Source organism: Cyanistes caeruleus, chromosome 19 (genome assembly GCF_971803275.1).
Source record: "Cyanistes caeruleus chromosome 19, bCyaCae1.hap1.1, whole genome shotgun sequence".
Taxonomy (NCBI): domain Eukaryota; kingdom Metazoa; phylum Chordata; class Aves; order Passeriformes; family Paridae; genus Cyanistes; species Cyanistes caeruleus.
Genome location: NC_141719.1, coordinates 11,471,633 through 11,499,114, shown reverse-complemented (window position 1 = coordinate 11,499,114; position 27,482 = coordinate 11,471,633). Strand labels below are relative to the sequence as shown.

Sequence of the window (27,482 nt, the reverse complement as noted above, 5' to 3'; positions counted from 1 at the left end):
CTACATACATTTTCATCCCATACATACATCCAAGTGGAATCCAACTACAGCAAAGCTACTTTTATGTCAAAAGCTAAATGACAGGCAACATCTCAGAGCTGCAAGACAGACAATTTGCTTACGTACACCTCCTACCCGTCTGCAGTGACCTATTCAGAATAAAGACAATCTGTCCACAGAGGTCAGTGGGAAGTAAAGGGGACAGCAGGGCGAGCAAATTCCGTAATATCCACATACAAAATATTTAACAAAACATTAATAGCAAAAGATCAAAACAGAGAAAAGCAAATATTTACTAAAATGAAAACACTGTTTTGACTCTAGCTTTAAAAGAAGTTGGAAAGAAAAACACAAACAGGTCATTGAGCTCATTTTATGGGCTCAGAGGTCTCAGCGGCACCAGGTTACGTTCCAAGAGAGCTTTTTTCCATACAGACATGTCATGCTTTGAAAAGACCAACGTTTTTCTACTTCCCCTCTCAAGAAAGTTCAAAAGAAACACTTTCCAGGTTGGAAAGCAGAGCTAAGTTTTCTTATGTTTTAGGGACATGAGACAGTTGTGAGGCTTTACTGCCTTACCTCATCTCGCATGTAAATACAAACCGGAGACAATTCACCGTGCTGTTCCATCAGCTCCCTGCAAAAAAGAGCAAAACACTGCAGCATGTGCAGAACAGCCTACCCCCTCCAAAACCAGCACAGAGGAGCAGTACAAAGTGAAATCAGCTGCCAACACTGTCCTCCATGTTTCTCCAGCAATAACCACTACACAACTTACAGGATCACTATTAGACATTAGGTAAACAATTTGCTTCAATGCATTCACTTTTTCTTAAACACAGCTTAAAAGCTTAAAAACAAAGAAATAATTAAAGTAAATTCTGAAATTAGCTGATCTTACTAGATAAATTTAAGCTCATTACTGCTTGTGTGCCTCAGTACCCAATCTGAAACATTACTTAGTTACATTTGCTCTTTTTAATCCAAGTTAAAAACTTCAGCACAGTTTAGACTGAACTTTCACTGGGAAGAGGTCCATTTCTTTTCACATATGCTCAGCAACCAATGAAATTAAATACCACTCTAGAGCAGATCAACTAAGGACAAGAAACTTGACTGCCTTAATATAATTTTTAAAAAAGAAAAGGGAAAGTAAACAAACAAAAACTAAGAGCATAAACTTTCAGATTCTGGAAACCATGAAAAAAGTAAAGCCAAATGAAAGGTTGCCACTGTAGACAAAATGAAAATCACCCCATATTTAAGCATTTCACTGATGTAGGACACATATGAGCAAGGATGCAAACTCCAGACAGCCCATCTGCAGAGTAAGACAGAAACAAAGGACCCTTAGCATCGAGATGGGGAAAAGCCAGTAAGATGCTACCCTTTCCATTTTCCTCTAGATAAGCAATTCTGTGGCATTCCAGTAAAAGAGAAGCTTTATTATATGCTCACTTGATCAAATACAAAAGACAGACAGGGAAAGGACAATCACAGCCTATCACAGCAAGTCTCGGTTCTCTTCCAGCCAAGACCTGTGATTTCAAAAAGGGAAAATAAAAAAGATGGACACTTCCAGCAAGAAAACCTCAGATGTCTACAGGAAAGTAAAAAGCCTTAAAGAATTAGCCATTATGCTTCATTATGCTGAAGCACTGGAATCAATGAGAGCATCAGACCCAACAAGAAGCTCTGTCACATTGTTGTCCACTTTCAGCAAAGCAAAACTCAAACTGGTATCACAAGAAAATGTGGTAAAACACAAGACTGAGGAGAACACTTTGCTTCTCACTCCAAGCATGCCAACCTAAGAGGTGACCAGGAAAATACTGTCCACCCTAAGACAGTGCTGGTTTGGAAAGATATACCTGGCTGAATTCTCAAAAGCGTTTTTTCAGAAGTTTCAGATTCAGACATTTCAGCCTACCTCAGCCTGGGAAACTACAAAAGGTGAGAATGTTGCCTTGGATTTTTCCCATCTACACAATGAGAACTGACAAGATTTATCCTTCTCCATAGACCCCGGTAGCTCTTCTTAGCACATTCTGTCTCAAACTCCTTGTGCTTGCACTTGCACCAGGATATTCTTCGGTAAGGGGCTGTACGTACCATCTGCACTGCAACAGTTGGCTTATCATGAAACACAGAACAGCTGTAACTCCTCCTCACGGTAAACTCCCTTGATCTCACTGCTCTCTACAGTCAGTCTAGGGGGGAGTGGGTGGGGGGAATGGCTTTCCACTCAGTCCACCAGGAAACCATCACCCATCACCCACGACTTGAAGAGCAACCACCTCTCCGCAAAGCAGATATGGAAATCCACCTGTCAGCCCAGGAACACGACACATCCTTGCTTACCTCCTGAGAACTCCAGAGCCACTTCCCAAGGTTAGCTTGCCATTTTACGCCTGACTACATGAATGTTTGGTACTGAACACATAAGGAGCTTTGCAAATGACTGACTTATGGGGTTATGCGAACACTTCCACTTAGCTATCTCTTCAGCTACCAGGTTCTAGTCCCTGCAGTGAATTTCACAGGAAAGACCAAAACCTGCAGGATCCTAGTGGCCTGAAAAAATTCCAGTAGTTTTCAGTGAAAATTAGAAGTTTTGGAAAGATATTTCTACTTCACATTACCCTGCATTGTTTGCAATTCCACAGTAGCAGTAATAACCACAAAACATTGATCAACTTGGCATTCAAGTGTCACAAAATTTAAGCAGAAATTCAGACTGCTTCTATCTAATACATCATTTACACCTATACTTGTACATTCAGGATACATTCCCTGTGCCTAAATTTGTGAGCATTGTAACTGGAGCATGGAACAGGGTATAACTCTTAAGAACACGATGTCAGTGATCAATGACTTATGCTGCATTTTATCTTTTCTGGGAAAGAAGTTTAATGAACAGAGTCACAACACTTAAAACCTTGTGCCTTCAGCATCACGTAATTTAAACACTTCTATTTTGAGATGCAGTATTACCAGAAACAGAGTTATGTCAAGGAGCTATGTAGGAAAAGGATCCCTTAAGTAACAGCCAAAATCCACTCACTCAGTCAAGTGTCTGGTTCTGAAGTGACCGTACATTACGCTGTCTGTGCTGTGCCCACACTGACTGCTGCTGCTGGAAAAGCTGGGAACTCCACAAGAAGACATACAACATATCCAGCCAGCAGGGAAAGACCACCTTAGGACATGGGCAACATTTTCTATTACAGTAACAAGGAAATAACCTTTTGCACTCTAGCAACCTGCTTGCCCAGCAGAAGACCAGAGTCTGCATAACCAAACAGGTCTTACTGCTCCCAATGCAGCGGTTCCAATTAATGTTCAATTGAGTATCATCATGTTCACTGCTACTTAATAACGACAGCTTTGTCAGTATTATCTCAGTCTTTCTATTACATTCAGAATGCTTCCAGGAGGAGCAGATTAGTAGAATATAGATACAATCAATGTATTACACCATATTGTAACACATACCTATTTAGACCAGCATGAAGTGACAAAAGAAACTGAATTGAGAGGGAGTCAACCGGCCTATGAAGAGAAGTAGCCACTGAATTCCATGAGAATTCATCAAGGACATTTAAACTTAGACTCAAAACTCAGTTACAGTGACATGTAAGTGAAACCAGAAGCCACTCAGGATCAAGAGCCACTAGAAAATTATGATACTCAATCTTTGAGTAATTCTCAAGAGCCAGAGAACATCAATGGTTTCCAGCTGAAGAATGTGAGGGACCAAATCTGTTAAGCACAAACTAGAACTGAGATGTCTGGTTTAGCTGTAGCAGTCTATATGCCATCTTGATCCAATGGTTAAATCTTACACACAATGGTATGGGACAAGGCAGGTCACAATGAAACCCCAGAGCACAGCAAATCCAAACGGAACAAGCTTTAAAACCAATCCTGGGGGTCAGGTCTATTTTAGGAAAGTCAGCAGCTGAGAACCACTTCCAGACCAGTTGCAACATATTCCAAGGAGTTTATAGTACCAAGACTGTAAGACCACTACTTCAGAACACTTCTCCCAGCCACCACAACAAATCCCATTGTGCAGAAAGCAACAGACACACCAGAGTATCCAAAATACTATATTCAAGTTTCAGTTCAGTTAACTCTTTGACTCAAGGTGAACAACAAAACCAACACTAGAACGGGTTTGCTCCATTTGTGATTCTGCAATTAGTTATTCTCTTTCAGGAACAGAAAGCACTATATGATGCTCCACAGGAATCAAGAGATTAAGTTGCTCCTATGAAAGAACATTGTCTTGTGATACAAGACCCAGGCTCCAGCCTCCCTCGCTCCTCTGGCAGCAGTACCTGAGGAAATTCCCAAGGCCAATGCCTGACGATGAAAGGCAGAAAAAAAGAAAAACCTTGTCTCAGTTGGAGAATTGGAACAAAAGATCACCAGAGGGTGCCTTTAGCACACCATAGCAGTTTACTGCACTCAGATTTCTCCAGACACTCCAGGAGAGATACTCATCCCCACCTAACTTTCAATAGGTTTTGCTTCCAGTTAAGATTAGCAGTATCCCTTGAGGAATCCTCAATAACGGTGCACAAATGACAAAGAACTGATGAGACACAGAGAAACAGTACAGAATCACAGAGAAGGCAGACAGAATAGTCCAGAGGATAAAAGCTTGAACCCCAAGCTGCTGTCTGTCAGGAAAGGTGGGTGACAACCATTTAGGAGAAAAAAATCTTAGGCACATGGAACATGGAACATGTCCTCACTAAAGACCAATAGGGGAGGAAGCCCGTTTGACTTACAGAACTTAGTTTTATTCACTTTTCCAAAAACTTCTTTCCACTTCTATCCAAGCAACTCTTTGAAGAGTCTTTTAAAAATGTGTGGAAAATAACTGAACCAAATTAATGACCCCACAGCAGCAGTGAAGAATCATAATGACTATCAAAGATGTCTCTGGGTGTCCAAAGTGCAACTACTCTAAGGACAACAGCCCATAAAGCTGCTGAAGCTGCAAGGCAGGCAAGAGTGGGAGATAGAAACACAGGGTTCTTGCTCATAGGGCAGACAACACTGTGCCCTCAACCAGCCTCTGCAGCACAGACTCCACGCAAAGATCCCTAGAGACTTACTCTTGTCTAACTCTTGGAAGCACCAAGCTCCTCCTCCAGCTGCTGTTAATCCATTACATGAACCCACTGAGGCAAGCACACACATCAAACATACTGTCCTCCCTTTGATGTGCTGCTCTTCAGAAGGGAAACGGCAAGCAGATTAGATTCCTTCATGTAGTGATCTGACAGGGCCTGTAAACATCTTGTGCAAGGACTGCCGCACGCTGAGAGGAGGAGCAGCCCTACAATAGTTTCCAGACCTTCTTCAGACCCAATTAGCCAAGATGGATGCTGGAAACCCAGGGGAAATTCCAGTGGATTTAGAATACTTCCCCTCACGCACTTAAAGCGGCTGAGCATTCCAGGAAAACATCTCCAGTTGGAAAGTCCAAGGAAGAATTCAGCAAACATCAACAATTAGCTGACTACTTAGTCAACTGAATCAAAACACATTGAACAGCTACTCAGCCCATTAAATCCATACAGATGGCTGTAGACCCAGCTTGTTCTGTGATTAAATCACACACAGCACCTTTGCTGCTTGTTGAACTTAATCAAGATTGCAAAGTCCATCCAAACATCTGAACTCAGCTTCCAGAGGGTAGGAAAGGGCAGCTGTGTTCTTCAGTTATGAATGCTTAGCACACTGCAGCAGTTGGAAGAAGAGCAACATGTGTATTAACTAGTAGCATTACAATGACCTGTAAGCAATAAAACCACATCAAAAGAGCAAAATTATATGAAAAGCCCAAAATTTAAACCAAAGAAGCAATCAACTAATATGTGAGAAAGCCACACAAAGGTTATGTGCCAGTAATTACCAGTCTAGCAGTCTCCAAACTGCAACAAGAACTCCTGTCCTCACAGGGGGCACAGAGGGTGTAGGAAGGGACAAGAAGGGACTTAAAACACTCAAGAAAATTATACCTGTATTTTTTGTCCTACCTCTTTCCTCAATTAAAAGAAAAATAATTCTTTTATCTCTAGCATTTACATGAATACTGTTCCTTTTCTTATGAATAAATGTCACATCGTAGACCTAGTCCATGATTAAAAACAGAATGGCTATAAAAGCTTCAAGGTTTCTTCTTCCAAACCACGAAAAATAGAAAAGAAGTGCCCTTCTTCAAGAAAAGTTTATTAGCTTGACATTTCAAAACAATACAGCCTTTTAAAATCAAAGATGAGAGGTAGCACTCAATGTAGACTGGACTAAAAGAATAAGATTTCTAACCCATGTACATATTCAATAAATGCAGAAACAGAAATTCTTCCGTTTAAACAGGGTCTAATGTGTCTTTTGAAGATTCCACATTAACCTGCTGAGAGTTCCAGATTTCCTTGAAGAGTTAGCACAACAGCAAGCCTCAAAAGCAACAGCAACCCATAAGGAAGAATCCCCTGCACTACAGGGAACTGCAGCACAGAAACACTGGGGATCAAGAATATCCAGGCTTGACACACACATCTCTAGCAGTGTACAACTTCAAACACGTTTGTGTAAAAGGAAGGTAGTGCAACATATCCCAGTATCTTCACAGCTTTAGCAGTTTGTTACAGTTTACACCCTAAATCAGGAGTGGTACTCCTGGATTAAAAAACAATAATAAAACTGTGGATTGTCAAATCTGAAAGAACATGGAAAATGTAAATGGCTCTGTTATAAAGGAGAAATCACAATCAAATAAATGCAAATTCTACAAATCTGAAGGACTTAGCTGTGTCACCGTAACAAGTAATTAGTGGCATGAAGAAATCCATCCAAACAAGTATTTTCTCACTGCACTGCTCACCTGATCTTTGCAAAATGGTTGAGAAGTTCCCACAAGGTCTGTTGGCAGAGGAAGGTGTCTTGCAAACGAGAGCCATCGTCTAGTTGTAATGCTATCCGAACCTGTAAGAACACCACAATGAATTAATCTGAAAACTGAATGAAAAGTCATTTTTCTTCATAAATTTTTAAAATATTTCAGTGCTTCTTGTTCATCCATGCAGGCATTCTGGCCTGAATTCCTGTCTGTTGGGATGAATGGTTCCTGAGCATGGGGGAGGCTATCCTAAAATACTAATCAGCTTTCATGGGCCCTTGTCCCCTGCTGTATCTTGAACTGGAACATATTCAGAGAAAAGCCAATGCAAAAATCCCAAATAATGTGTGATTGTGAGCAATGGAGGTGTTCTGTTTTATACCAGATGAAATTTCACAGGGTCTTCACAGCCACATAAAACAAATTCTAACAACCCAGACACAACTGATGCAGCTGCACCATCGAAAACACCAACACAGAGCTCTGTCCACTTCAGCATCATTTTGCAGAACAACTTCCCTGGGACAAAACAGCTTACTTGCATATCCACACACAGCAACGATGAACACAATTCCCATCTATCGCTGCGTTACTGAAAACCTAAACAACTGTTACTAGTCCAAAGAAATGACGTTTGTAACTTGCAACTCACTAATGTTCCCTAACCACCACTTTTGACATACAATTTAAGAGTGAAGTAGCAAAAAAATCTCAACAGTAATTCTGATCATTGAATTATCGAGTTCTTGAACACCTGCAGAAAAAAGCAGGGGCCAGCTAGCTGCCGATTTTAACAGGTCTTTTCCAGCCTGGAGTGTGAACATCCACATACATTATCAGGCACCACACAGACTTTAGAGAATTGCTTCCCTAGCTCTCCCTCACCAAAAAAAAAAAAATTTAAAAAAAATTTAAAAAAAATATCCAAGACAGTTCTAAAGTGCACATATTCTAGGGTTGGTCCTGAAGAACTTCAAACTCCTGATTGTCCCAAGAGAAGAGTTTAGCAGCTAACCAAGAGATAGAGAATGGCAGAGCTTACTGTAGAGATAAAGGTAGAGATAACTTCAGCTGTTATCTCTACCTTTTAGAGAACAGTCAGCCTTTTTCAGAACATCTAACTCTTAGGTTTTCCCTGCTAGCCCACCTGTCTAAAGAAAAATCATACAAAGTCCAGTAGCCACTAGATAGAACCTGGTTTCTCCAGTCAACTTTAGTTTTCAGAAGTCCACAAAAACTGGCCTTCTTCCAAAGCCCAAGGACATTAGCCCAAGATAGCCAAACCCACTTTCTTTCATTCTTTGTTTTCATGTGTCCCTACTAACACTATCAGTGCAGCCTGTCACTGAGAGCAAGGTGGGTGTGCAAGCATGAGGGGCTACAGAGAGATGGGAAAGAGACATCACATGTTCTAGCAATCCACTGTGATTTCCATGGAGGAATATGTTTGTCATCTGCCTTGGCTCCCACCAGTCCTCACAGGGCTACAAATGTTGATCTGCTGGAGACAGGAATTTTTCACAGAAAGGAAACAGTGGCATCATTAATAATGAGCCGACAATACAATGTCGTTTCATCCCACCACTAACACAGCCTCCTGGTTTCTCCTACACGGGAGACAAGCCTTAGATTATTCTCAGCTACGGCAGAGCGATGACAGCTGACATCACCATTCTGTAAGAATCCAGCCCAGAAATTCAGACTACCAGTTGCATCAGTTTTTGGGCAACAGTTCAAAGCTAAACATGTCACGAAAGTCCTATTCAATCCATTAGAAAAGTATCTTTGAAAATCCCAGGGGCTACATAAAATAATAGAGACCAGTGCCAATTATCGTCTAAGTTTACAAACATTTAAACAAGAGGCTGACAACTTTAACACCAGAGCTGTATTGATGGTGCTCCTGCGTCACCTGCCATCACACAGGGAATTTGTTCCATTTTTCACTAAAGAACTGTCTTACAGGAAACAATGCTTTCCACATGTAAACGCAAACCCAAAAGCTTTCTATTTTTAAAATATCAGATTTGCTGAACAAACTCATCATTTATCAAAACCTGTATTCTGTCTCTAGGGTAACTGCTGTCACTAGAGGAAAGCACACCTACTTCCACACACATAATCTTAATAGAACACACAGTAACAGAAGACACAGAATCAAAATCATCCCAACGTTACTGCAGCCAGCCAGCATGACTGAGTTTGCATCTCAACTGCCACTACAATCCAGTCACAGGCACCTGGCTGTTATAATATTCCCTATTTTTTTAACACATACTCCCTGTGGCAGCAAATTCTTTTTAATCAGTTGTTCTATACGAAGTCTTTTCTTACAATGTGAAATTCTCCCAAGTAAAATCTGCTCAAATTTGCGGGACAGGGACTCCGTTTAGATTCCACTCTTTACGTGCACATTTGCTGCATCTTCTCACCTTCATGACACAGCTACCAGCACTACCAGGGAAGCCTCACTTCTGTAGGACGTTCTGCTGAACTGCAACTAAACAGTAACAACTTACACTTCTATTAGCTCTTCTCTTTTGTGATCTAAAGTAACGAGTCCACACTACAACCCCTCTCCTAACAGTGAATAGTCCTTCTTGCCCTTTTTCACAATATAACTTCAGGGAAAAAAAAAAATGAAATCATTGTTTTCCTTCAGTACGTCCCAAACTGGATGCAAATGTCAGACAGTCATTACTGCACCATTTCAAGAGGAACACTTTTCTCTGGAAGACATACTCCATTCCACTGCAACATTTCACTGAAAATTTTAAGCAGATGCTACTGGTTTGTGGTATTTTTTTAAGCAAAGACATCATTCGAAGCACAAATATCTTTCTACCCCAAAATCAGAAAAAAAGGCATTAGTGCCAAAACAAAGAACACGGAGGTTTTACGGAGAAAAATATGAACATCAGGGACCCCCAAAACTATGTTACACAGTGAACTAAAGCAGAGACCCCAAAGCCTTCTCACACCAAAAAGTTTACTTTTCAACGTATCAGTTTATCTCTATAACAGCTGGAGTATCTGCCTTTAACAAACACCACTAACACTTCTTGGCTGACAGACACTAAGAGAACAGCACCAGTAGACCTGAAACTTACATGAAAATCAAGAAACTTCGTATGAGGAAGTTAACAAATAGCAAGATGACTGTTAGTGATAGACGGATTTCCTTTCCCAGGTTACTTAAGTAAGATCACACATAATTTTTACAACATGAAAAGTTCACACTCAGTAACATCACTTGAAAAGTTAGGCCTATGGCCACAGGGATATGTAAAGATTTTTACACTCCTAAAAGTGGCCATAATTTCTAGGAAAACAACATCTGTAAGCCCTTTGCAAATAATACTAAATAGGGATATTTGGCCACTGATGAACACAGAACATGTCACAAAGGACTCTAAAGCTGTGTAAACACACCATAAACACCAATGCTGGGAAAGCAGCAAAAGAGGATTCTGAAAGAATCTGAGGTTTAGTCAAAATCCAGAGCTGGACAACAGCAACTGAAACAGAAATTAGGAAAGGGAACTGAATTAGTCATCACTGATGTTTAGCCTCTTAGCTATCCATGACTACTAGTTTCTCAGCTCCCCAAACCATCCCACTCTCCACCAGCACAGCTGGGACCCCATGCTCATGCAGACTTGACTTTCAGTTACTTAACTACCATTTTCAACTTCATTGCAACCAGTCTTCAGCTGGTCTCTCACATAGGCATTGGCCATGCCAGCCTGTGCTCTTGATCATTAGATCTGATGGGATCATATCAGCACAGCTGGTAACCGAACAAATCAGGTCACACTGTGTAAATGAACATACCGTGGTTCCAGCTCCTGCTCTGTTGGAGACTGGCACCATCTCCAGTTTGGCATTGTTGGGCAGCCTAGCGAATCTCCACTGCAAAGATAGGTCCAAAACATTCCTCTGAAACCTGAAGGAGAACAGAGCCTATGAGCAATACAAAGTCCAGGTATTGTGCAAGAAAATTCCCAGGAGGCTGACTAGAAGCCATAGAACGAACATGATTCAGTAATGAACGATTGGTGATTATAAAAGCATCATCAACAAAAGCTATTCTTCATACCAAAACACCTGCAGTTTGTAGAGGTTGCAGAGAAGATACCCAAAATTATGTTCTTCCTTTAAAGGTTTTTAAGAGATGAACAGCAACCAAATACATAACCAAACCTTGTTAAATACCAGTGTACTCTATTATTCTTTTATTATTTTTTTTTTTTTTTTAGTGCTACTCAGACAAATGAGCTCTCAGTTACGACACCATAAAAGCACAGGGTCAACGCCCCAGCGGGCAACTGTTCTGTAGCCTGGATGAGGAGCACGCGTGGGTGTCCCGTGACAGCGACATGGGGCCTCGCCGTCTGTCCCGGCAGCGGAAGGAACCTGGCACAGGGACGTGCCGAACCTGAACCTGGGTACCTTGGCCCCTCGCGCTCCCACCGGCCGCCGCGGGCTCCGCCAGGCCCTGGACGCCCGGCGGACGGGGCGCGGGCTCCGGCAGCGCCCGGGCCGGCGTGGAGAACGGCGGCGAGCGGGGCCTCTCCCGCAGGCAGCCGGCCCTGGGCCCGGCCCCACGGCAACACTCACTTCAGGCCGTACTCGCCAGGGCTGCCACCCTGCTTCCTGCAGACCTCCTCGAGGACCTGCGGAAAGAAGAGAGGCGTCACGGCCAGCCGGCGGCCCTGTCGCAGCCTTCCCCTCAGCCCCCTCCCCACCGGGGACCCACCTGGAGTAGGACCGTACCGGGCCCCACCCGCACCGTGACCCGCCGCCCGCTGGGCGCCAACACCGACACCGCGGCGCCGCCCCCGCCCGCCGCCGCCATCTTCCCCTGCCGTTCCGGCCCCGCGCTACCGGGGCGGAGTCGGCCCGGGGCCGTCCTGCTGCGGGCCCGCCCCGGCGGGGAGCCGGGACGGGGGCGCTGGCCCGGCCCGGCCCGGCCCGGCCCGGCGGCTGCGAGCCGTCGGGGACGAGTCCCGGCCTGGCGGAGCCGGCCTGCGGCGGGACGGGCAGGCGGGTCTGAGGCCGGGGCGGAGCGGTTCGCCCATAGCGGCGGCGAGTGCGGTTCCCCGGGCGCGAGGGGCGCCGGCGGCAGCAACGGCCCTTGGACCGGGCAGCCGGTGGGCGGCTCGGGCTGCTCCCCCGGCGTGGGGCGGGGGCTACCCCCGGCCCTGCCCGCTGGGCCCGAGTGGGGGCGGCTCAGGAGCCGGCGCCGTCTCGCAGCTCCGCGGGGAGCGAGGGCAGCCAGCCACGCGTCTCGCTGCGACCGACGGCGCTTGTGTTGTCCCTTGGGTTTCTAGTGTCGGGATCAGCCACTTCCTTTGTAGGGACCCTGCCCAGCGGCGCAGGCGGCGACCCCGAAGAGAGAGCCGGCCCGCCCGGTCATCCCCAGGCAGTGCTGGTGGCCAGAAACCCCTTGGGCCGAAGGATTACTGTCTCTCTCCCAAGCAGTGATACCGAGAATTTCTGCGCCTACAGGGAAGGTTCTCCCGGGCCAAAGAACAGCCCTGGCGAACGCCGCATGTCACAGGAGAATGGGGAGCATCCTGCCGCCTTCCCCTGGCACAGGAGTGTCCAGGCAGTGTCACAATCCTGCTGCCCCTGAAAGCCTCTCCCCCTCCCCAGAAGAAGAGTTGATTTGGAACCTCGTAGTAAGCGCTGCAAACTCAGATGGTCATGAGAGACGGCTGCAGCCAAGGAACCGAAAGAATACATTTCACAATACACAATTTCCCAGAGACTTTATTTCATTTATGGATTTCCCCTTCAGTCTCAGCATGGCCTCTGCATCAAAGGCGCTCTCAGATTTGATGACAGTCTGTTTAGTTTGCTATCATAAAAACAAAACAACCCACCAAAAAAAAAGAACCCAAAACTTTTAGTTTGAGTAACCACTGGAATTTATTTAGCCTAAGTTGTAACCACATGCCAAATACTTTCTCTTTTCTCTACTTCTTCTATATTTATCCTATATATTAAGCTTAAGTCTCCACCTCTACCCCCAGCACCCACAAAAATGTCTGGTTTGCTTGGCTTGTAAAGGAAAAAAATCCTTCCAAGGAAAGACACTTTCATAAAAGATAAAACTTGCTTGTGTTTACCATATCAGCAGCGTCAGAGAAGGGAGAAAAATGGGAATTTTAAGGATGGAGAGACTTACTCTGGCTTATCCATGTGGATTCCTAAGTCCATCCAGTCCCCTAACTGTTCAATGAGATGTAGAAATAGTAATAAAGTATGTCCAGGTGTAAAATATTTTTTAAAATGCTTAAAAACATCTTCACATTTTGTTTGTTCCATTAGGCAGTATCATTGCCATCACATTTAAAGGGATACAGTGTTCAGGACATACAGTTTTTCACCTTTTGAATTGCATTTTGCTATTAATATACATGAAGAAATTGAGGACTTAAGGACAAGATTTTTTGAAAGTTGCCACACTTGCCTAAAAATGGGTGCTACAAATACCTGATAAAGTACTTCTTAGTCAATAAGAACAATAATAATAATGATATTCAAGTACTTCTTAGTCATTAAAATAGGGAGAGATCCAAAACTCTGCAACTATCTCATGCACAATGAAGATATCCCATTCTTCCACTCCATACTTTTGCTGGAGAAGAAGAAGCAATTAAGATGACTTTGTTAACTGCAGTGACTATCCCCCTGCTCAGACAGAACAGCCATTCTGATTTGAAAGACACATTTTGGGTTTCATAGCCCAAAACACTGATCTCATTTCTGGATGAGTAGAGCTCCTATTTGATGTCTGAAGCAGGCAGCTGTTTCTTTTTTTGCATCTGGAAGTGACACATCCCTTAAAGAAATGTTGCTCCTGTTAAAAAGACACCAATGTAATTTGAGCTGAACATTTCCAAGTTGTGGGATTAGGGTGATTCTGGTTATTAATAGTATGTCGTAATCACAAAGTTGAATGGAGGTAAAGGGTCACATTTCATACCCAGAGCCACTTCTAATCTCAAATATTTATCTGAAATTAAAAGCATCAGGAAAGAAATGAGGGAGGATGACTAGAACCTGGAGTCCATTAAAGTGCCACAAAGAGAGAGGAACTCATTTGGGAATGGCTAAAAGCACCCTTATGTCTGATTTCTGTCACTGTTAGGCTGCAGGATGCCTATGAATCTACCAGATGAGCCAAACATCCTCCAAAAATTTGTCTTAAATTGCATTTCTTTGGTAATTACAGTGAACACACCACAGAATGACCTTCCCTAATCCCACTTTTTAAGCAGCTGCTATTTTGCATTCAATACATAGTCCTGGCACTGTCTGCACCTGCGTTGTCGCAGACACACAGGGAGTAACACATACTTGCATCTTCATAAAGCAGCAAAACCTCACCTGCTTTTTTTTTTATTTCTTCTTTTAAAATGAATAGGAAATTAGCTGTGAACATCTATAAATATGTACTAATGAGCTTTAAAACGTGATGCAGAACAAGCTGCTTATCGCAGTAACAATAATTCTGGAGTGTTTCCTGCTGCCTGTACCAACATCACTGACCACAGAGTGTCCTGGGGATGTTCAAGAGATGGTTCCTACCAGAGCATTACCGAGCACATCACATATGTACCCAGGCTTTAAGAGGGCTCGGCTGCTCTCCTGGACTTCTTTACAAGCCCTGGCCTTGGGGTCAGAGGAGGCAGCAGCAGCACGACTATAGGAAAGCAGGATTCTGTTGGTGAGTGGTGCTGTATGGGGTAATTTACACACAAGACAAGACCCAAGCAATGAGCCAGGGAGCTCAGTCTGAGCCAGAGCTGCAGAGTGGCTCAAATCAGGAATGAGAAGTGGTTATGAAGGGGAACCATACCTGTGGCACAAGCCCTTACACAGGATCCAGGTGTAACACCCTTGGTTTCCGAGTTTCCTTTGGAAATATCTAAAGGGCAAGTGCTGGGGCTGCCTTAATCCTGGCAGGGTATGAGGGAATTCAGAAGTGTCTCATAAGCTTTTGTACAGCACAGTCCAATGTACTGAACATACAGAGACATGTCTTGTGACATAGTGGAACACATTATGCAGAACATTTCACTTTCAAGGGTATTATATGAAAACAGTATATCCCATAACATTATTCCCAATCATTAAAAGTCTCCTGCTTGCTTCCTATGTGCCTCACTCCTACCAATAAAAATACCAAATCTCTACTGCCTGGAGCAGGACTCCAATTCCTGCAGCTTTCTCTGAGCTTCTTTTTGTACTGAGGCAAATCTATTCCATTTAGGAAGGCTTTTATCAAAAGATTAAAACTCAGTGAACCTCTCATGCAGAAGTATTATAAAACTATCTAAAATCTGTGTCACTTTGGTGTTCGTTCAAGTTCAGTATGTCAAGGAGTTCAACAGTACCATATTTAAATGTTTAGAAATCAGAAAGGCTGTTATACCAGACCCACAGCCTTACATTCTTCCCCGTAGCCCCTTGCTCAGCCATGAAAAGCAATACATTTTACTGAGCTTGGGAAGGATAGCAGGAGTGCTCTGAACAAACCCTCCCCTGAGTGACCTGAAGCAGAGGTCAGAGGTCAGAGGGCTCAGTAAAGCCAAGCCAGGCAAAATTTAAATTTCTTTGCTTCACTTCTTACAACAAAGATCTGCAGCTTTATCGTGCATTCCTCTCTGCCATAAGACGCTTCCCTGGTGCATCATAATCAGTCATCCTGTAATGCGCCAGCTGGTTACCAAGCAAGGCATTACAGAGTGCGGGAACTCAGCCCTCTGTGTGGAGAAAGGGACACCAGGAGGAATCCAAGCCTGGCAACAGGAGGCACAGCAGCCTTACTGCAACGGATGGAGTTCAGCAATCTTACCCCTTCTGGTTTCTTGATGTACCTAATGGACTACGAGGTCCTGAAGTTAAGGCATCTTTTCCAGGGATCCTAGAGCACTCTGAAAACTTACCGCTTCAGACTTTACACTAACTGACCACTTTCCAGATGAAGCTCTGCTCAGGCTGACTGATGAGTTCTTTAACTTGCCGTAACTAGTCTCAGCGATCCATTGCTTGGACCTGGCGTGGACATCGAGGAAGCGAGGTTTAGGCCAGTGTAGAGAAAGATACAACGATGCAGAAATGTTCTGGGACCAAAAACTTGTCAGGGGGTGAATGTAGTGCATTTCAGGAGGTGCACAGGCAATTGAGCACTTTTTCTTGCCTTTAAAGATACTGTTGTCAGTATCGGCAGGTAAATAAAACATTTGGGGGTAAAAATCAGTGAGACCAGAGCAAGAACTGAGAGTAAGTACGAGTAACAGAAAGATAAAAAAACCAACATGGCAAGCAAACCAAAACCACATGCTACGTGTGTAGGAAACATAGAGCTGAGCTGACACTCAGAAAGTCCAAACACAGTAAGGTAAAAAATGTAGTTGCAGCAGTTGGACAGCCCTAATTCCAGCTTGATAAAAAAAACCTTCCACGTGCTATTTAAAGATTATACTATTTTCACCTTTGCTGATCCCAGATAGATTATATTCCCCATTAAAGACAATCTTCCTGCTCCCCTCTGGAGGGCTGGTGAGGAGCGTGAGTTGTCCTATTTCGTATCTAAATGAATTATTCAAAGCGTAGCATTTTCTCTGTTTTACCTCGGTTTTTAACTCCGAGGTCTGCGATAAGGCCATTTCCAGGGAAATCCCCCTCTCCCAGATGACCGGCACTCTGGTGACAACACGGCTTTTTCCCCAGGATTTTTCTTGCAATTCCTGGAAACGTCCGGGCCCTGGGGGAGAGCGGCGGGCGGTAAACCTCGCGAGCTGCGGAGAGCAACAGGGCACAGCCTCTGCGGCGCGGAGACTCCGACCCCCGGGAAAGCAGAGTGGGGGCTGCAGGGGGGCCGGAACCCCCGCCTCCGGCCTGCAGCGACTGCGGCACGCCCGGGGCCTCCACGTCCCCTCCTGCTCCCGGCAGCAGCATCCTCCGGCCGGGGACGACCCGCCGCCGGCCCCGGTCACCCGCGGAAGCCAGCAGACCGGACGCCGATGTCTGGCACCGAAGGACCGCTTCCCGCCGCGCTCTGGGAGCCGGGGCCAGGCCGGACGCGGCACCGCGGGCCGTCCCCGGGCCGCCGTGCGGGGTCCCGCAAAAGAGCGATGGTCGGGCGCGGGGCTGAGCTCCGCCGGTGAAGCGGCGGTGGCACGTCCCGGGGCGGGGCGGGCAGTGCCGCCGACGCGGAGCCGGGGAGGAGCTGCCGTCGGGGCTGTGGGGGGAGAGGGGCGGATCGGGGGGCGCGGCGCGGGCCTGGGGCGCCGCCACGGGGGCTGCCACGTGCGGGGTCTCGGGCTCGGGCGGCCCGACCGCCCCCCCTGCCCCGGCGAGAGGCCGCCCCGGGCCCCCGCCGCCCTGCGGGCGAGGCTGTCGGGCGCCGCCGCCGCCACCGCGACCCCGGCGCCGGCAGGGGCGGCGATGGCGTCGCCGTCGAGCGCGGGGCGCGCCCCGACGGAGCGGCCCCGCCGTGCCGGTGCGGTGCGCCGCGGCGCAGACCCCCCGCTCCCTCCGCCTCGCTCCGAGGGGGCGGAGGGCAGGGCAGGGCGGGGGCTGGCCGGCTGCTGCCCCACGCGGCGCCCGGGCTGGCGGCGCCCCCGGCGCGCTCCCCGCGCACTCCGTGCCCCTCTGTCATGCTCGCCGCCTGGGAGCGGGCGGCGGGCTCCTGTGCCGGCAGCCGCGCCGCTGAGCCCGCGCCGCCGGCGCTACCCTCTTCGCCCGCCGCCGACCCCCGTCCCCGCGGGTGGCGCGGCGGGGCGCGGCGGAGCGCGGGCGGCGCTGCCCGCCGCCGGGGACTGGCGGCTGCCGCGGCGAGCGGCGGGTGGCGGCGGGCGGCGATGGGTACGGCAGCGGTGCACCTCCTGCTGCTGCTCGGGCTGCTGCACGCCGGGCCCGGCGGCGAGGGCAGGAAGGGCTGGCGGCGGCGAGGCCCGGTGGTCCGCGAGCGAGGCGAGGCGGCGGCGGCGGCAGCCGAGAGTTTCCCGCTGGACTTCACCGCCGTGGAGGGCAACATGGACAGCTTCATGGCGCAGGTCAAGAGCCTGGCGCAGTCGCTGTACCCCTGCTCGGCCCAGGCGCTGCCGCACGACCTGCGCCTGCACCTCCTGCACAACGCCTCGGTCACCTGCAACGACGGCAGCCCGGCTGGGTGAGTCCCCGCGCCGGCCCCTCCAGGCGCCCCGGGGCTGCCCCGCGCGGCCGCCGCCGCTCCCCGCGGGTCCGGCCCCGAGGGCTGCGGCGCCACCGCGCGGCGGCGCGCGGCACGGGCGGCGACAGGTGCAGCGAGCGCCTCCCGGGCGGCGGCCCCGGCCCGAGTGGCACCGGAGCGTGTGGCCGGCCCGGCTCCCGCTGACGCGCTGCCCCTTGTCTGTGCCCGCAGCTACTACCTGAAGGAGTCCAAAGGCAGTCGGCGGTGGCTGCTGTTCCTGGAAGGTGAGCGCCGGCGCCCCCGACTTCCGCAACGGCGGCCAGGAGCGGGGCGGCGACCCGAGGCTGTCCTCGGTGCCCCGGCCCCTGAGGGCCGCCGTCCCTTTGCCCGCGAGCCCCCGGCCCTTCGGGGCGGCTGACCCCTGTCCCCTCGCCAGGAGGGTGGTACTGCTTCAACAGGGAGAACTGCGACACCCGCTATGACACCATGCGACGGCTGATGAGCTCCCGGGAGTGGCCCGCGACCCGCGTGGGTGAGTCGCCCCCTCCACCCCGTGGGGCAGCCCCGAGGGCCTGGGACCGGGCTGAGGCGGCGCCCGCCGTCACCACCCTGCGAGGTGCCTGGTCGCTGCCCCGTGATGATCCCGTGCCGGCGGGTGGGTGCGCAGGTATCGCCGGTAATGAGCGCTCCTCTCTTCGCTCTCTTCTCATGCCGCAGCCTCCTGGGTACCCAAACCTCCGTCACTCACACAGACCGTCTGACTGAGTATATTGGAATTTACCTGCTAGGATTTGTCTTTTGGGGAGGTACTTAAATAGGCATCACGGGTCTTTTATGTACTACAAGAAGCTTCTAGACAGGCTTCATCTGTGGCATGAATCAAATTCTGAATGTCAAATCTGCCTAAGGGCAAATTTAGAAATGTTCCTTCCACTTCCCTTGCCAATGTTTTTCATCATGGATGTTTGTTTCTGTGTGGTCAGAGGTCTTGCATGAGGCTCCTACGATTCCGCTGAAATCACAGACTGTCATCTGTATGTTTCTTGTTTCTTTGTGCCCATCTGCAGGAACTGGGATCCTGTCCTCTCAGCCAGAAGAAAATCCCCACTGGTGGAATGCAAACATGGTGTAAGGAGGGACAACAGAGGGAAATAGCTTTATACTTAAACAGCATCTCCTGCCTTTCAGGCTTGCAAAAGTGCTGCAGAGACAGCTTAAGACTAATACCTGGAGAAGGAAATTGTGTGTTTCCTCATTTGCTGCAGTTCAGCTTTCTAACATGTAGGGCTGACAAGGTCGAGAAACTCAAGTTCAATCTCCTTGGAGCTGTGGGGTGATCTAATGAAGAAAAACTGGGGATAGCATAGAGAGCCTTCTCAAAGAGCTGCAGTGGTGAATCCATCACTAGTTGTGGGCTGATAGTGTGTTACACATCTGACAATTTGAGAAGAATGTGGAGCAGCTCTCTTAGTTCAAAGAAGAGAAATGAGAGAGATATATAGATGTCTCTATATGTGTCAGTATATATGTATATATATATATATATATATATATATATATAAGTACAGAAGGGATGTTAATTTGTCCTCTGCAAAACAGAGACATGGGAAGTTAATTCCTGCAAAAACCTCCAGTGGTTGCAGTCAGCATTTACACTGCACTGACTAGAGTCTTCTCATTTTTTGTGTGAAAAACTGAAGCACAGAGAGTTGCCCTGTGACAGGCCATCCACTGTTTTGGCAGAATAGCTGAGAGCAAAGTCATGCTCCATCGTTCTGTCCACTGAGCTTAGTGATTCAAATAGATTGATAAAAGACATGTGATTTATTGATTTAATTTAGTAAAACTATCGGTGTTCAGGAGAAAATTCAAGACAATTACAGTTGCCACTTGGTGTGCAGTAAGGTAAGTTGTCAAACTGGACAGAAACTCTTCCCTTTTCCCCTTATCAGGATTTAATTTTCTTCCAGTTAGGTGACCCCATCCTCACCCTGTTGTGCGTGTCAGAGGCACAGCAGGACTCACAGAGCTCTCTCTTACAGATTCATCCCATATTGCTCAAGTGATGTTTGGAGCGGTGCCTCTTCCAAGTCTGAGAAAAGTGAGTGTTGCTGATGGGCCATTGCTGCCCCAGAGATCACACATTAAAGGATGTGGCCAGACTTCTGTGAAACCACGTGGATGAGAAACAGGCTTTTTCTTGCTGAAGGGCAGGAAAGAATATCAAGCTACTTCCAGATAAAACATCCTGATCTCTTTAGCTCAGGCTGTTTTGACATAGTTCAGAGCCACTGCTTGAAGAGATGTTACACTGATGCAGTATGCAAGGATTAGAGGACCAAAATTCCTTTCAGATGAATCTCCAGGTTCCAGCATGTAGCAAATTATTGCTGCAGCTGAAGGACCATGGACTGTTGCATGTAACTTTAGCATGTCTGACCTGAGAGGCAGGACTGTGAATTTAGTGTCAGACTTATCCAGAGGCTATCTGGCTTTAGGCTGGAGTCATTGTGAGTCAAGCTAAAGCTGTCTGCAGGTTTCTTTGGGAAACAGCGTAGTTCATCTTAATACACTGCCATCCGCTGTCATTCTGGTGATGTCACAGTAAGGGACCTTTTAACTCCATCCCAGCTCCTTGGGGCTGTTCCTATGGAGCAGTTACACATCAGCAACCACGGATACTGGTGGTGCCAAGGAAGCAGTGTCTTTGTGCATGTAACATCTTGTGAAGCATTGCTTCTCTGAATTGGCTTGATGAATTGGAGAAAAGGGGAAGTAGTAAATTGGAACTGAGATTCCAGATGGTAGGAAGGTGCATGTTTGTTCCTCCAGCACCTTCCTTCTTGTTTTCCTTTTCCAAGTTTACTCATTTCTAAGCACTATCATAGGAAGGTACTTGTGTAATTCAGTGTTCAGTTTACTCGACTCATTTTCAGGGCAGCACATTTTGTATGAGGCAGGGGAGAATCTCTTGATAGGTATATTTTGTATAGGTGAATAAAATGAGCTTGAGTTTAGAACTTTGGAAAGTTCTTAAGAATTTTTGGAAAGGAAGTAAAAGTCTGAGCCTGGACAGGAAAAAATGTTGTTGACACTGAACTGTCTTCTAGATGAATATGCCTTCATGGGAGCACTGATCATACAGGAGGTTATAAAGGAGCTGGTGGGAAGAGGTCTGAGCACTGCCAAAGTATTGCTGCTAGCAGGGAGCAGGTAGGTATCCACAAGATTCTGTTTTGAGAAGACAGGAGATTTCCAAAGTCGAAAGCTGTTAAGGGAGGAAATCTCAGGAGCTCCTGAAATATTTTTTCTAAGAGTACAGTAACACTAACACAGCAAACCCTGTATCTCTGGTCAGTTTTCTGGTGTAAGTTTTACTGGGGATGGTACAATATTACTTCATCAGCTTCTGGTCCAGATCCATTTAAGAAAAACCCAGAAAATAACAAAGCTTTGTGTTCTTGTCTTCACCAAGTATTCTGATTCCTGTTGGCCCACATCATAAGACACACACCTCCTGTGCATTGATTCAGGACACTGAAATAAAAACCAAAGTTGCCTCACACAGGTGCTCTGGATCATTCTGTGTTGCACACAGCTCTGGTACACTCAGTGTATTACACAGGAGTATAATAGAGAAATTGCTAGGAGTGAATTTGTCTCACTTCAGATTATTTTAGTTTTTGAGCAGCCAACCCCCTTGGAAATGATACAGAGCATGTGTATCTCCCAGGAAAGAGAGTAACAACAGGGCTTTGTTGAGCTACCAGATTATTACTCAGCATTGGCTTTATTTCTTAGTGTTGCGAAGCAAGGAAATAATGTGGTGTCTACCAAATTCGTGTTGAATGGCTGGATAGCTCTGCTGTGAGTGGATGAAGGTGTTTATAATGTGTCACTGCTGAGGAAAGTCTGCTGGCAAGATGCTACACCTGTGGGTGCCTCATGACTGCAGTGCTGATGTTGCTGTTGCAGTGCTGGAGGGACAGGAGTGCTCCTGAACGTGGATCGAGTGGCAGAGCAGCTGGAGGAAATGGGTTATCAAGGGATTCAGGTTCGAGGTTTGGCAGACTCTGGATGGTTCCTGGATAACAAACAGTATCGCAGAACTGACTGTATTGATACCATAACATGTGCTCCAACAGAGGCCATCAGAAGAGGAATAAGGTACAGTCAGATACTCTAAGGTACAGAACTGTAAGAAGTTAGAGTGTGGAAAAAATGTCCTCCTTTGCTGTGTTCCTTCATTTTGATACTTAAGGAGTATTTATTGTCCACATCAGTGTTTTTTCAATGATTTTATTGGAAAAGACAATAAAGTCTAAATGTGTGAAAGAATGTGTACAGTTATAGATGCTCTAAAATATGTTGATGGGACAATGCTGCTGAGAGAGCTGTTCTGTCAGTTGAAATTCTAATCAGAGCAAGAACTAGGATATGGAGAGGATACATTGTTAGAATTGCCCCATGCCTCCCCTTTTGTTACTGCCTTGTCTTGTAGATACTGGAATGGCATTGTTCCTGAGCGCTGTAAGCTGCAGTTTAAAGAGGGAGAGGAATGGAATTGCTTTTTTGGATATAAGATTTACCCCACTCTTCGATGTAAGTACCAAAGGAGAGAGATCAAATGGATTTAGGGTTTCCTCTGTATCTCTAACTAACTTGGAGCAATCCCTTTCCCAATTTTTTTGTGTTTCTAGGCCCAGTCTTTGTTGTCCAGTGGCTCTTTGATGAGGCCCAGCTTACTGTAGACAATGTGCATCTAACTGGCCAGCCTGTTCAGGAAGGGCAGTGGCTCTACATCCAGAATTTGGGTAGAGAGCTGAGAAATACCTTGAAGGATGTGACGTAAGTATTTCATTGAGAAAAATCTGGCACATTTGTTTCTAAGGGACATTCTTATTTGGTGTGCTTGTGTTCTCAGACCTCTGCTGAAAAAGGAGTGTTGTAAATTTTCTAACTGTAAGTTCATCTACATCAAGAATCTTGCCTTTTTCATTTTTGTGTAAAATTCCACCCTCTCCCTAGTCTGGAAGCTTTGATTCAGCAGGACTTACTTTGTCCTTCAAGACATTATCCACGTTTCTTTTTTTCCTTTAGTGCGAGCTTTGCTCCTGCTTGTTTGTCCCATGAGATCATCACACGCAAGTAAGTGCTTGTGCAGAGCCTGTGAGAGATGAATGGGGACACGGCTTGGGAATGAATGTGTGCTGGCAGCCTGGCCCCTCTGATGTGATCTGTACGGTTTGTCTTTTCAGTCACTGGACTGACATCCAGGTGAAGGGAACATCATTACCCCGTGCCCTCCACTGTTGGGATCGGAGCCTCCACGAGAGCAACAAAAATGGGAAGGCTCCTCTGAAAGGCTGCCCAATTCACCTGATTGACAACTGTCCATGGCCTCACTGCAACCCCTCGTGCCCCACAATCAGGGACCAATTCACAGGGCAAGAGATGAATGTGATCCAGTTCCTCATGCATATGGGTTTTGATGTTCAGAAGATGGCACAGCAGCAGGGCCTGGAGCCCAGTAAACTCCTGGGGATGCTCAGCAGTAGTAACTAGGCATGGCTCATCAGAGGGGCAGAGATTAGATCAGGAGGAGAGAGACTCTCAGCCCTTCTCCCAAACTTTCTAATCTTCTTCCTTAATGTTCCTGCAGGCAGATGCATCCTCATACCCATGGCACACTCACACCTGTGCACTCACTTGCTCCCACACTCTTGCACGCTTATGGTGTGTCAAGAACAAAAAAAAAAAAAAAAACCAAAAAAAAAAAAAGCAAAAAAACCCCAACAAAACAAAACAAAAAAAAAACCAAGCAGCAATTTCTTGCTTACACTGTTTGGCTGGAACTTGTTCCCTCCCTCCAGACTCCAGGGCTAAGTTTCAGCCGGTCACATCCTCTTCCTGTGTTACACAAGGCAGTCAGATACAGGGAGTAGCAAAGCCATAAATAGCAGCGATGAGAACCTTCCCCAGATCTGGGACATCTTCCCTTGCCATGAATTTTACATCATAGACTTGTTACAAGTGGTGAAAAAAGCAAGCACTGGATTTCTTCTGTCCAACTACAAGTGAAGGAATGATTATATTACTTCCTGGAGGTTAGCATCTCATGCTGAGTCACAGTATACAGACCCAGGACACATGCTAGGGATGGACATTCTTGTACTCAATTTATTCATATTATTTTATAAAATGACTTTTTAATTACTTTTTTAAACTAAGCAAGAAATATAAAGGATATTGTAACATATTTTTTTTAAATAACGAAGAAACCTCTTGCTACTTTGGCAACGTGGACATATTTATTTTAATATGTAAAATGCTATTTATAAGGGCTGACCAGAGAACCATACCTATGTCTTTGTAAAGTTGTATATGCTGCTCATTTGGATGGGTTATCCTGATGGTCACTTGTGCCTGGGAGAGGGCTAAGGGTGGTGTTGACATTTTGTATTAATTAGATTTCTGTGTTCCCCTTGCAGTGTGCCTTGTCATTGTTTCTCTGATGAAGAGGTTGTAATGTAAGGTTTAAGTACAGAGACTTTCACAGCCTTTTCAGCTTGCCTGTGATTCCCCAGGTAGTCCGAGGTGGAGGGAGATCTGGCTTTGCTGCAAAGGCCTCTCTTCCAGTGAGGGAAATGTTTGAGCAGAGCATCAGAAATATTTGGGGCAGAAAAAGCAGAGAACGCAAGACAAGCACCAACATATTTCTCTTCTAATCATTTGGGAACACACCCACCACAGCATAGAGAATCCCCTTTGATGGCAGAGGGAGGAGAACAAGGGGGGGATGGAGAATGCATGACTGAGGCTGGAGAGGAGACGATTCCTTGGGTGGGAGCATGTGGGCGGCTGGAGCAGAGCTTTGCCCTGCGGCACGGTGCGGGGGCGTGGGGACACCTGCACGAGGAGCACGGCTGCACGTCCCAACTGCGCAAGGTCCTGCACCAGGTGTGTGTGCCTGCACTTGGGAACATGCTTACATTGCATGGCTGCCCCAGAGAATTTCGAGAAGATTCTAGAAGAATTACCTGTACTTTCAAGAAAGACCTTGCCAGGTTAGAACAGTGGTGCTGCTTGTGAGATCCCTTGTTTTGGGTAAGTAAACCCAAAAAATGAACCAAACTGTAGCCCTTTGGTTCCTTTTCTTGGACTTCAGGGAAAGTCTGACAGGACCACACACAGACCACCACAATCAGCTGTCCTGCTGTGCATGATGGGATTAACACAGATTGAAGATGAAGAAAAAAAAAAGAGAAAGTGGTTGGTGCTCCCAGTGAACTGAAAAATGGGAAAACATCAGTGGAGTTTGCCTATGATCAGTTTGGAGATTACTGATATCCTTTATGTTTTAATGACTTGGGTATAAAAGTAGAATTGTCCTGATTACATTTTTCACCGGTTTCCGCTGTGCAGAAGCCAGTGAAAAAAGGACAAGACTGGAAGAATTCAGTGCCATGTGTTTGTATTCTGTGCTCCTTTGACTAGATACAGTTCTTTATTTGAGGAAAAAGCAGCTGTGGTCTGTCTGGTGCACTGGTCCACTGGTGTGGTTTCGGGGACCTTTGCCCTCTGCCAGCAGTGACTGATGCTGAGGGCTCTCCAGATGGGCAGCACTGCTCATTGGAGAGCAGAGGCTGAGCAGCAGGACCAGCTCTGCACTGAGCCCCAGTGGAACTGACGGGTGATGTGTCCCAAGTGGGCCATGACGCCCTAAAGTGTCCCTGGGTTTTCTGCTGCTGCCCAGGCAGGTGGGAAGGGATGCGCCAGAAAGTGCCACAGTGCAGAAAGTGCCAGTGACCCATTGCCAGTGAGGCCTGGAAAACTGCTAGAGGTGAAGGATAAACAGAGTCAGGTAGAGCAGGACTTCAGGGTGAGAACCTGTTCATCTGGAGTTCCTCGGCTCTCCTGCTACATTTCCTGGTTATTGTGATGTTAATTGTGCAGCTTCCACCCCAAATAAATGCAGGCTTTTGTACTTTTAGCACCAGAGGCCTTTCAAAGGAAAATGGAAGGGACTTGAGAGGAATGAAAGAGACACTGAGGTTACAAGGTGGTGACAAAGATGAAGGTAGGCACATTTTATCATTACACACAAAAATTTGTATGGTTCGCATGTGAACCATTCCAACAGTTAAGTTGTTCTGCTTCCATACTGGGATGAGTACTGCAGGTGAGGAGTCAGCAATGCTGCCGTGGGGTAAGGAAGGAATTTTTCTGCTATGTTGTGGTAAAAACATTCACCCATTCCCATTCTGAAATTACATCAGAAATTTTGTTCGGGGCTTTTAGAGATGTAATTAAGAGACTTCTGGGTACGGATGAAGTCTGGGTGGCACTGTATACCAGGAATGGCTCACTGTGAAAGCTTTGATCTCACAGGAGGGAGAGTTTAACACTATTTATTGAAATCTGTGCTCCAAAACAGAGCTAAGAATACCAAAGCAATTAAAAAAAAAAATAAAAATCTATTCAGCTATTTCATTCAGAGATACAAGAAAAGCTGATTTCCACATAAAGTAAAAGAGAGACAGGGAAGTTTAAGGGAATGTTGAAGACAGGTCCTGTCAACCATCACAGTCACAAGCTGTCACACAAAGCACAACAGGTAAACATATCACTGCTCCAGATCCACTGCAGCAAAGTGAGTCAGCTTTTATTCAGCCTCTGGCCTAAATCCTTTGTTTTGTAGGGTTTGTGCTGCCTTTGGGTTTGTGCCCTGACTCAGGGGCTCTTGGGCCTGCAGGGCTGAGCTCCTGTTCCTGCAGCAGGGCTGGATCACAGCCCGCTGCCTCAGCCAGACACCTCCCCTCAGCACGGGGGGTTGTGTGGAGAGCAGCAGCATTCCAGTCACCCCAGAGTTTCTAGAAGAACAGCAGAAGGATAATCAAGAGCCTTTGATGGAGCTTGCAGCTTCAGTGTTAAATAACACCCTCTCCCAACAGCTGAGTGGGGGCAGGACTCATTCCAGAACTATTAATAAAGTCCCTATTTATACTCCAGGTTCCTGTGAACGGTGCAGCAGAAAGCTACAGCTGCAGAGCTAAAATGGAATAAATGTCAGCCTCCAGGGAGAAGTACTGTCCTGTGGGAAAGGAAACAGCCGAAGGACAGCACAGGGGCAGGTTTCAGACCTGAGGAAGCAGAGAGCGAACAGCAGCACCCTGAGCTCACAGCCAGTGGGCAGAGCCAGCCAGTCACCTCCCTGCAGCCGCAGGTCTGTGCAGAGCTGCCAGAGATGCAGCGTCAGAGGCAGCTCCCTCTGATGCCAGCAGAGACCAGCAGGATTTGAGCTGCCACTCCACTGACTTGGGACCAGGTGTCACTCAGGAGAAAGGTGCAAGAGCCAGAAAAGACGTTTGA

The 27,482-nt window shown here is 46.8% G+C and overlaps 2 protein-coding genes and 1 long non-coding RNA gene across 7 annotated transcripts in view; 1 reads left to right on the top strand and 2 right to left on the bottom strand.

Moving 5' to 3' along the window:
- The window catches only part of ASPSCR1 (ASPSCR1 tether for SLC2A4, UBX domain containing), a 38,647-nt gene extending 26,741 nt beyond the window's left edge, over positions 1–11,906 (bottom strand). For 2 of the 5 annotated variants that reach the window (XR_015277916.1, XM_086856943.1), the window contains exons 1-5: positions 11,679–11,834; positions 11,540–11,595; positions 10,754–10,865; positions 6,905–7,005; positions 580–637 (exon numbers count right to left, since the gene is read on the bottom strand). Coding sequence is in view for 4 of the 5 variants with exons in the window: in XM_086856943.1 (XP_086713069.1) it covers positions 580–637; positions 6,905–7,005; positions 10,754–10,865; positions 11,540–11,595; positions 11,679–11,777 (426 nt within the window). In the remaining variant the exon portion in view is untranslated. Of the gene's footprint in view, positions 1–579; positions 638–6,904; positions 7,006–10,753; positions 10,866–11,539; positions 11,596–11,678 lie in introns of all 5 variants that reach the window. The other 3 variants (XM_086856941.1, XM_086856942.1, XM_086856939.1) reach the window with 2 other exon arrangements.
- Positions 11,907–12,834: 928 nt separating this feature from the next.
- LOC111945236 (uncharacterized) lies at positions 12,835–18,732 on the bottom strand. Its single transcript, XR_015277918.1, has 3 exons — positions 18,349–18,732; positions 16,567–16,700; positions 12,835–15,988 (listed from the first exon to the last, which is right to left on the bottom strand). It is a non-coding gene; the product is annotated as an uncharacterized LOC111945236 (long non-coding RNA).
- Positions 17,596–24,600, top strand: NOTUM (notum, palmitoleoyl-protein carboxylesterase). Its single transcript, XM_086856904.1, has 11 exons — positions 17,596–18,110; positions 18,342–18,394; positions 18,547–18,642; positions 19,178–19,238; positions 20,153–20,211; positions 21,221–21,323; positions 22,086–22,277; positions 22,612–22,712; positions 22,811–22,958; positions 23,211–23,258; positions 23,369–24,600. The coding sequence occupies exons 1-11, from the start codon at positions 17,596–17,598 to the stop codon at positions 23,673–23,675; spliced, it is 1,683 nt and encodes a 560-aa protein (XP_086713030.1). The 3' UTR covers positions 23,676–24,600.
- Positions 24,601–27,482: the final 2,882 nt, after the last annotated feature.